General features: G+C 39.9%; 1 protein-coding gene across 2 annotated transcripts in view; it reads left to right on the top strand.

The window, feature by feature from the left end:
• Positions 1–184: 184 nt before the first annotated feature.
• PEX1 (peroxisomal biogenesis factor 1) overlaps positions 185–9,853 on the top strand; it is a 73,802-nt gene continuing 64,133 nt past the window's right edge. The window contains exons 1-3 of one of the 2 annotated variants that reach the window (XM_004265606.4): positions 185–395; positions 5,730–5,873; positions 8,204–8,287. In XM_004265606.4, coding sequence (XP_004265654.1) covers positions 264–395; positions 5,730–5,873; positions 8,204–8,287 — 360 coding nt within the window. In that variant the 5' untranslated portion in view covers positions 185–263. The remainder of the gene's footprint in view (positions 396–5,729; positions 5,874–8,203; positions 8,288–9,853) is intronic. The other variant, XM_033420482.2, reaches the window with a different exon arrangement.

Genomic DNA, 9,853 nt, shown 5'->3' with positions numbered 1-9,853 from the left:
AGATTGGCTGAAGAATCGATAGCGTCAGCCATCGTTTCCTGTGAGCGAGAATTCGGTGAACGAGGTGCCGCCCCCCTGCGGCGCGGCGGAGAGGCCCGGAGAGCCGGAGCAGGCTCGCACGCCCCTCCCGCTACAGACGCTCGGCAGGGCTATGGGCGGGACTAGGGGCGGGGCCGATCGATCTTCTCCGGCTTCGACGTCCTCGGCCTGCCGGGTTAGCCGGGGTCGGCTAGGGGGAGTGGCCGCGGGAACAGCGCTTGCGGATGATGTGGGGCGGCGGTCGCCCGGCGGATGCTGGGGGTGACGGGGCGGTCGTGACCGTAGCCTTCACCAACGCTCGCGACTGCTTCCTACATTTGCCGCGGCGCCTCGTGGCCCAGCTGCATCTGCTGCAGGTAACGCGCCTGACCCGGACGGGATTCCCGGCCCCGAGTCGAGGCACCTGGCGGGCCGTCTGCGGTCGGCCGGGACCCAGGTCTGTTAGGGACGCAGCGGCCGCTCAGGCCTCTCCCGGCGGCGGGACGCGGGCTGCTTTGCCCGGGCCGCCGACCGGTTCAGAGGCCAGACTGTGGGCCGGTCTGGGCGGTCTTTGCAACCATACCACGTCTAGTGCAGCCCCGGGCCTTTCAGTTAACTTGCCGCATTCCAGGTCTTTTACTCGGTGAAACTGGGCTTCCAAACATCCTGATATTCTGCGACTGCGTTCAGCTATTCTTCACTCCAGGTTGGAAAAGCTTTTGAGAAGTCGGGTTTGTCTTTTTGGGTTTTGTTTTGTTTCATTTTTAAAGAGTGTTTTTCCTACCAATGATTTCCAGGTGCCTGCACGGCTGTGGCCCGGGCCTCCAGAAGGAGGGGCAGCCTTGGTTTGTGGAGCCCCTGTAGGTTAACAGAGACTGAGCTCTGTGTCCCACGAGCGGGATAGGTTAATATAGATGAAGGTTCTTCCAGCGTCTCCGTTACTCGGAACACCTCTGAGGTGTGCTGGGAATGTGCAGTGAGATTATGCATATTTGGACGTATGTAGTTAGGATTACTTGAACGTCTGCTTTCAGTTGCCGTCTGAACATTGTGATTGTGGTAGTTCATAGCTCTAACCACATCCCTACTTTAATTATTTTAAAATAGAGGCACCTGGCCTACGAGTTTGAGTGTGCTTCTGGGGGCAAAAGGATAGAATATTCGACATCTTTGAAAATCCTGGATGCCTAGTACCCCACTACTGGCTAATCCTTGCAGGAAATATTTAAGAGTTTGCAATAATTTCAAATATCCCACCTTTCCATTTTAATAACTACTTTTCTAGATTATATTTGCCCCGTCTTTCAAAGCACGTTAATTTCAACAGATCCTGCTATTATTTGTTTTACCATAAAGTAGGTAGTCTCTTGGCCCTAATGAGCTCCCTTCATGGCAGGAGATGAGTTAGTTATGTCACCAGATCCCAGGTAGATCCTGCCTGCCCTGTGCTCTCAGTCAGCTTTGATGGAAATTGCCCACAGTGCCTTCAAATCTCCACCTAATGAGTTTATAGGAAACACTCCCCACCTAATGAGTTTATAGGATTGCTTCCTTACAGTAGCTCTAAAATGTGGATGCTGTGTTGCATTCATCACTATTTAAGAATTTAGTGGTCTTGATCTATTTTTAAAATTTTTAGCCTTCAATAAGTATTCATAGGCATTAATTCGTAGATATATTTTTGAAACTTAAATCCCTTTAGCCTTGGAACAAACTGTTTCGGTTCAGCCTGTATCAGCAGAATAGGCCAACTTTTCTCCCCAATTAGAAAAGTAATACATGTTTTATAGGAAATTTGGAAAGCATGGAAAATTATAAACAAGAAAATAAAGTTACCCATAATCCCCAAACCTAAAGATAACTAATGTTAACAGTTTGAATCAAACCTTCTAGTTTTGTTTCTAATCTCTATTTTTAACAGAAATGGAGTCCTACACACACCCTTATATGTAGTTTTGTATCCTGATATTTTCCCTTAGAGTTATTATAAGTGTTTTATTTTGTTAAAAGGTAATTGTCACTTTTAGTGGCTAGTTAGTACTCTGTCATAAGTTTGACATAATTTAATTGTTCACTGTGATGGAATGTTTATATATTCCATTTTTAGACATTAAAAGTGATACTGTAATTATATTTTAATAAAAGTTAAAAATAACATATCTTTGTTGTATAATATATAATAAAACATTGTTTTATTTTCTGGTTATTTAGGATAGGCTCCCAGAAGTATTGAGTTAGAGGGCATAGATAATTGTTAAAGTAGAAAGTCATGAGTCGGGAGTTAATAGGTTGAATTATTTTACTTCAGCTGAAGCATTGAATACATAATACAGATAATACTGTAATGGGTAAAGAGTCAGAGTGATGATTTTCTGGCCTGTGTCAGGTTTACCTTTTTTTCTTTCAGTTTTGAGATATAATTGGTATACAGCCCTGTGTAAGTTTAAAGTGTACGCATAATGATTTGACTTACATGCATCATGAAATGATGAGCACAATGTTTAGTGAACATCCATCATCTCATATAGATAAAAAATTATAGAAGTAGAAAAAAATGTTTTCCTTGTGATGAGAACTCAGTGTTTACTCTCAACAAGTTTCATATATATTAATGCAACAGTGTTAATTGTATTTATCATGTTGCAAAAGGCTTTAAAAATACCGATGTTCTGGTTCTTCCTCAGTCCTACTGAATCAGAGCCTTGGGGAGTGGGCTTCAGGCATCTGTAGTTTTAGAAATATCTTAAGGCTACTTGGATGCACAAAAAGTTGAGACCCGTTGTTCTAGAATCACAGAATATTGATGGTGAAAGAGACCTTAGGTATCTAGGTCGTTTCTGTACTTTGACGCATGAGGAAGCTGGCCAGTCCATTTCCATGCAGTTAATTTGCCCTCGTCTGTAACTCACCTGCATCATCAACACTCGCCTCCTCGCTGTTTCTTCCATAACCCAGCTTCTTCCCACTTCTGTGCTCTTACTCAAGCTATTTTTCCCTAAAGCATTTTTCCTCATTTCACGCTTTTAAAAACAGCATAATTCTACCTCCTCCACGTAGTTTCAGATTCTCTGTTGCCCACATTTGTCTCCTTTTCAAAACTTCACTGCAGTGTTTATGTGACACAGCTCACTTGTTATATTCTGTTCTGTGTTTTAAGTATTGTCTTCTTTTGTTTATCCAAGTCCTGTTTCAGGACTGGGTACCTAGAGGATCCTTTAACTCAGGATTTCTTAACCTTGGCACTATTGACATTTTAGGCTGGGAAATTTCCTGTTGTGGGGGACTGTCCTGGGTCGGCCGGGACCCAGGTCTGTTAGCAGCATCTTTGGCCTCTACCCACTAGATGTCAGCAACACCCCTCCTCCTGGTCGTGACCAAAAATATCTGGAGACATTGTCAAATGTCTCCTGGGGGAGAAAATCACCCTCAGTTGAGAATCACTACTGTAACTCAGTTACTTTGTCTGCATTACTGAAACAGGGGAAAGGATTTATATCCACACTGAGAGCAACCAAATGAACCTAAATCACCCTCCAGAAATAGCCATTTTGTCATTTCCTTTGTGTTACCCAGGCCTCGGACCTGGCCGATCCTAAGGCACTGCAACCTATGGTTTCACCCAGCAATTCCCTTCAAGTGATATGGATACCATGGGTTTAGGCAAAAGCAGGTCAGTCATTTGTTGATTAGATTGAACTCCTGGAAAAGGGGCTCCTTTTTCTCTAGGCTGTCCTTTTCTTCTCTCTACCTGAGGGCCCAGGGGCTCTGTGGTCCAAGTGAATGATTTTTGACGTAAAAATGAACTCACAACATTAGTCTGCAAAGTTTATATCTGAACATATATTATGACTTTATGGGGCTGATTACTACCTTTTGACCAAATGAATAATTGAAGTATTTTTCATATTTAATGAAGTTGATTTTTCCCTTTTCCAGGGAGTTGGTAGGTTCTCCTTTTTGATATTTCAGGGCATATTTCATATTTCCTTATTTAACATCTGTGGTTTTAAAAGTTTCTTCATATGAAATAGGGCAGCTGATCTGCATTATATGTCAATGACTGATGAAACCCCGTAGAAAGTTTTTGGGGGATTGGTCACTTTGACTCTTATAATCTCAGCTCACATAGTTACAGCTGACTTAGTAACTTTGGACTTCGACTGCAAATCTGAGTCTCTTTCTACTGTATCACATTGTTCTCAGTGGAAAGATTTTGTCAGCCAGAGTGGTGGAACTGTCCTGTAAAGAATTGTAAGAAGGACTTCCCTGGTGGCGCAGTGGTTAAGAATCGCCTGCCAATGCAGGGACATGGGTTCGAGCCCTGGTCCGGGAAGATCCCACATGCCACGGAGCGACTAAGCCTGTGTGCCACAACTACTGAGCCTGCCCTCTAGAGCCTATGAGCCACAACTACTGAAGCCCATGCCCCGCAGCAAGAGAGGCCCGCGCACCACAACGAAGAGTAGCTCCCGCTCACCACAACTAGAGAAAGCCCTTGCGCAGCAACGAAGACCCAGTGCAGCCAAAAATAAATAAATTAAAAAATATATAAATTTATTTAAAAAAAGGATTAGCCAGAAATAGACTAACATGTTTGATATTCACATGAGAATATCAGTAATTCCTTTTTTCCCTTCCAGGTTTATATATTTCCCAAGGTTTCTTTAATAGGTTTGTAATTTTTAAATCATAGAAAACATTTTTTAATCCTTGAGCACAGGCATACATATTTTATATAATTGCTCTTAAGAAGAATAAATTTTATACTTTGCTTTTTTTACTTATGTTTCCATAGTTCAAGACTTTTAAAAATTATTATTTAAGAAGCTGCGTAATATAAAATTTCTGGAATGTACATAAGCTATTAACAGTAATTACCTCTGGGAACAGGGACCAGCCCTCACATTTTATGCTTTTATACTTTTTGTGCTTTTACCATGTATTACTCTTCTAATAAATAAATACTATTACATTTTTATTGATTACACGTTTCTACTTATTGACTTATACTTTACTAAAATGGTAAATTTACAGCTTATTTAGTAATTTCCATATTGCTAGACATATAAGACAGTTCTAACTTTTTTTTTTTTTCATAGAGGAGTCCTAAGTTTTCACATAGAAAATACTGAAGAGATCTGGTGTAGTTTTTTTCTTCTTCTTTGAATCATTAATTCTAAATAAATAAGTAAGGTCAAAGGCTGTGTAAGTTCATTGGCTACCTGTTGCCATTGTAAATTCTGGAATGGTTGAATCAATTTATAATGCCATCATAAGAATGTAAGGGTATTGGTTTCACCCATAGCATCACCATCATTGGGTACTGGAAAAGATTATAGCTTTTTTGTGTGTGTGTGGTACGCGGGCCTCTCACTGTTGTGGCCTTTCCCGTTGCGGAGCGCAGGCTCAGCAGCCATGGCTCACGGGCCCAGCCGCTCCACGGCATGTGGGATCCTCCCAGACCGGGGCACGAACCCGTGTCCCCTGCATCGGCAGGCGGACTCTCAACCACTGCGCCACCAGGGAAGCCCAGATTATAGCTTTTAAAATGCTGTGACAAATGTGGATATAACAGAGTGCTATCAACTATTTATAGAACTCTTTTTGTATGTGTGGACTGCAATAATAGTTTATCTTTTATGTGAATCCAGAGAAGCATGTAAAAACTTTCAAAACTTTTCTCCCCTATTTCTTATTTTTTGAATAAATAGAATCAAGCTATAGAAGTATCCTGGGGTCACGAGCCTGCATTCTTGAGCTGGGTGGAAGGCAGACATTTTAGTGATCAAGGTGAAAATGTGGCTGAAATTAGCAGACAATTTGGTCAGAAACTTGGACTTTCAAATAGGGAACAGGTAAGCACAAGATGTGATGACAATGACTTTCTTCTGATGTCACATAATACAGCAATAGAAATAAAAGTTCAGATATATTTTTTAAGGTGGTAAGATGACACCTAACTTGTGTGCTACTATAACCAATCCAGGATGTTCAAGTTGACTATAACTGTTGTTAAGTCACTATCTACCATATACTCCATTAAGTCATTATCTAGTAGTCTCCCATGGTCCCTAGTTGATTTTGTATTCTACTATTTTACTCACTTTCCAGGTACCTTAATTTTGTTTTTGTGCAATTTTTTTTGCTATATGAATTAATGAGTTTTACTTACTATTATTGAACTTCATTTTATTTGTTTCTGACAGATTTTCTAACCTTCCAGGGTCATACTTGATTTAAAAAAATCTGTCCTACAAAAGAGAGTTATTATTTTTCCAGTTTCGTCTTGCCTGTGAATTTCATGTGCTTAGATTGTAAACTCTAAAGCTTAAGGACTCATGTTTCTCTTCATTTTATCATATTCACCAGTTTATGGTTTTAACTATTTTAAACTGCAGAAGTAATACATATTCAGTACAAATGTTTTACAGTTGAAAGTAGAAAATGTTTTTCCCTTTCTCTAATCCCAGCCTCAGAATGATTGTGTACTGTGGGATCTCATTAGACCGTCAGGATTTAAAGAATGAGATCATACATATTTTCTGCAATTTTTCCCCCACAAACTATATCAGAGATCCTTTCCACATATTACAGACAATATACATTGAACATGTTTGTATATGTATGAAGTGAAATAAATATTAAAAATTGAATTGCCAAGTCTAGGGCACTGCACATTTAAAAATTTGATAGATGGGGCTAAATTGCTTTCTATTACCAGTTTTTCACAAGAATACTGAAGAATGTCACATTTTTTTTTTTTTTTTTGCGGTACGCGGGCCTCTCACTGTTGTGGCCTCTCCCGCTGCGGAGCACAGGCTCTGGACGCGCAGGCTCAGCGGCCATGGCTCACGGGCCCAGCCACTCCGCGGCATGTGGGATCTTCCCGTACCAGGGCACGAACCCACGTCCCCTGCATCGGCAGGCGGACTCTCAACCACTGTGCCACCAGGGAAGCCCAACATCTTTTTAACTTGTTTTGAACACAGAGTAATTTTTTTCATGCATGTTTCTGATAATGAGAATAGGCCACTGATGAGAAATCCATAGGCCTAGCACTAGTCTTTTGCTTACCTTAAATTTTTGCTAGAATCTTAAAACTTTAGCAGCTTAGTGACCTTAGAAATCACTAACTTTGGTGCCTTGCTCTGCAAACCTAGGGAGATGGGCTATTTTGCCCAGGATTGCATAGCAGGTTATAGTTCTGCTCTCTTTGAGTATATGGCACTTCCCTATGGGAAAAATCAACTTCCTATTCCTGATGTTGATGTCTTTATCAGCACCCTGAACAGTCCTGCTTGTTTTTAATTCCCATTTGCTTCAAAGTGAACTTCTATCCGATTTTCTGCACATTCTTTGTATTGTAACAACACCACTAAGGCACTGTCTCGCAAACAATCATTGATAGGAACAGAAAGTGGACTGGCTTGGCCAGGATGATAGCTTCTTGTTTTGTGCTTCCTTAGAGTCACCGCTTTCAAATAGGGTATATGGGAGGTACTGAGGGAAATAACTGAGGAACAGGTGAGGCACTTGGGGAAAGTCTGCTCCAATCCACAAAAGACAGAGAAGGAGCATTTAATACTCAGTGGCTTTGGATTTTACTCCTCTAATCCCCAGAAATGCCCATAGAAGAGGAAAGAAAGTAAGAAGGTTAATTCCAAATTCTTGAGAGACACTAGGATTTCCTGTGTATCTATAGACTAGAATGAGGGGATATTTGTTTTGCTATACTTTTTAGCTGTGCGTGATTATGCTTCTAAATAATTGGTTCTGATCTCTATTTCAGTGTGTTTTTTTACTTTTCCAGAAGCAGCATGGCTTGAAGTTAGTTATAAAACTAAATTGCAGAACTGCTAGAAATAATAGTATTTATATATAAGATCAAGCCATGACTTCATGACATTATTGTTTTTTCTTGCATTTTTAACTTATATTTCTTTTCTTTAAATGGCTATCTTTATTTTTTAAAACTTACATTGTGCTAGAATGTATTTTCCTTTATTTTATAATTGGTTGTAAAATAATTTTTTCTGAAATGCTGAGTATATCAGGGCGTACCTAAGGACTACACACAAACACACATGCACACAAAATTAATTACGTAGCTAAAGAGAGAACTTCTTATTTTCTAGGGATATAAAAACGGCTTTTAATAGTAGTTTTGTACTTTAATTTTTTCCAGGTGTTTCTCAAGCCTTGTTCCCATGTGGTGTCTTGTCAACAAGTTGAGGTGGAACCCCTCTCAGCAGATGATTGGGAGATACTGGTAAAGAAAACAAAATGAGAACTATCCCAGTTTAAGGTTAAACTACTTCAAAATATCAGTGTCTTTTTTTTTTTTTAATTATAGTTGATTTACAATCTTGTGCTAGTTTCTGCTATACAGCAAAGCAATGCAGTTATACACATATATACATTCTTTTTTTTATGTTCTTTTCCATTACGGTTGATCCCAGCAGATTGGATATAGTCCCCTGTGCCATACAGTACAACCTTGTTGTTTATCCATTCTAAGTGTAATAATTTGCATCTACCAACCCCAAACTCCCAGTCCATCCCTCTCCCTCCCGCTTCCCCCTTGGCAGCCACAAGTCTGTTCTCTGTGTCTGTGAGTCTGTTTCTGTTTTGTAGATAGGTTCATTTGTGCCATATTTTAGATTCCACATATAAGTGATATCATATGGTATTTGTCTTTCTCATTCTGACTTCCTTCACTTAGTATGAAGGAAGAGAGACTTTAAGAGTCTCTCTTAAAGAGTCTCTTTAAGAGAGATGCTAAGAGTCACTTAGCATCCATGTTGCTGCACGTGGCATTATTTTGTTCTTTTTTATGACTGAGTAGTATTCCATTGTGTATATGTACCACATCTTCTTTATTGATTCATCTGTCGATGGACATTTATGTTGTTTCCACGTCCTGGCTATAGTGAATAGTGCTGCTGTGAACATTGGGGTGCATGTATCTTTTTGAATTATAGTTTTGTCCAGGTATATGCCTAGGAGTGGGATGGCTGGATCATATGGTGGTTCTATTTTTAGTTTTCTGAGGAATCTTCATACTGTTTTCCATAGTGAGTGCACCAACTTACATTCCCACCAACAATGTAGTGGGTTCCCTTTTCTCCACATCCTCTCCAGCATTTGTTACTTGTAGACTTTTTCATGACGGCCATTCTGACCAGTTAGAGGTGGTATACTTCATTGTAGTTTTGATTTGCATTCCTCTAATAATTAGTGATGTTGAGCATCTTTTCATGTGCCTACTGGCCATCTGTATGTCTTTGGAGAAATGTCTATTTAGGTCTTCTGCCCATTTTTCGGAGGGGTTATTTATTTTTTTGTTGTTGAGTTGTATGAGCTGTTTGTATATTTCGGAGATTAAGCCCTTGTCTGTCACATCATTTGCAAATATTTTCTCCCATTCTGTACGTTGTCTTTTTGGTTTTTTTATGGTTTCTTTTGCTGTGCAAAAGCATGTAAGTTTGATTAGGTCCCATTTGTTTATTTTTGTTTTTATTTCTATTGACTTGGGAGACTGACCTAAGAAAACATTGATACAATTTAGTCAAGAGAATGTTTTGCCTATGCTCTCTTCTAGGAGTTTTATGGTGTCATGTTTAAGTCTTTAAGCAATTTTGAGATTATTTTAGTGCATGGTGTGAGGGTGTGTTCTAAGTTCATTGATTTACATGCAGCTGTCCAACTTTCCCAGCACCACTTACTAAAGAGACTGTCTTTTTCCCATTTTATATTCTTTCCTCCTTTGTCAAAGATTAATTGACCATAGGTGTGTGGATTTATTTCTGGGCTCTCTATTCTGTTCTGTTGATCC

The sequence above is a fragment of the Orcinus orca genome, chromosome 9 (genome assembly GCF_937001465.1).
Source record: "Orcinus orca chromosome 9, mOrcOrc1.1, whole genome shotgun sequence".
Classification (NCBI taxonomy): Eukaryota; Metazoa; Chordata; class Mammalia; order Artiodactyla; family Delphinidae; genus Orcinus; species Orcinus orca.
This window is presented reverse-complemented; position numbering and strand designations above follow the sequence as displayed.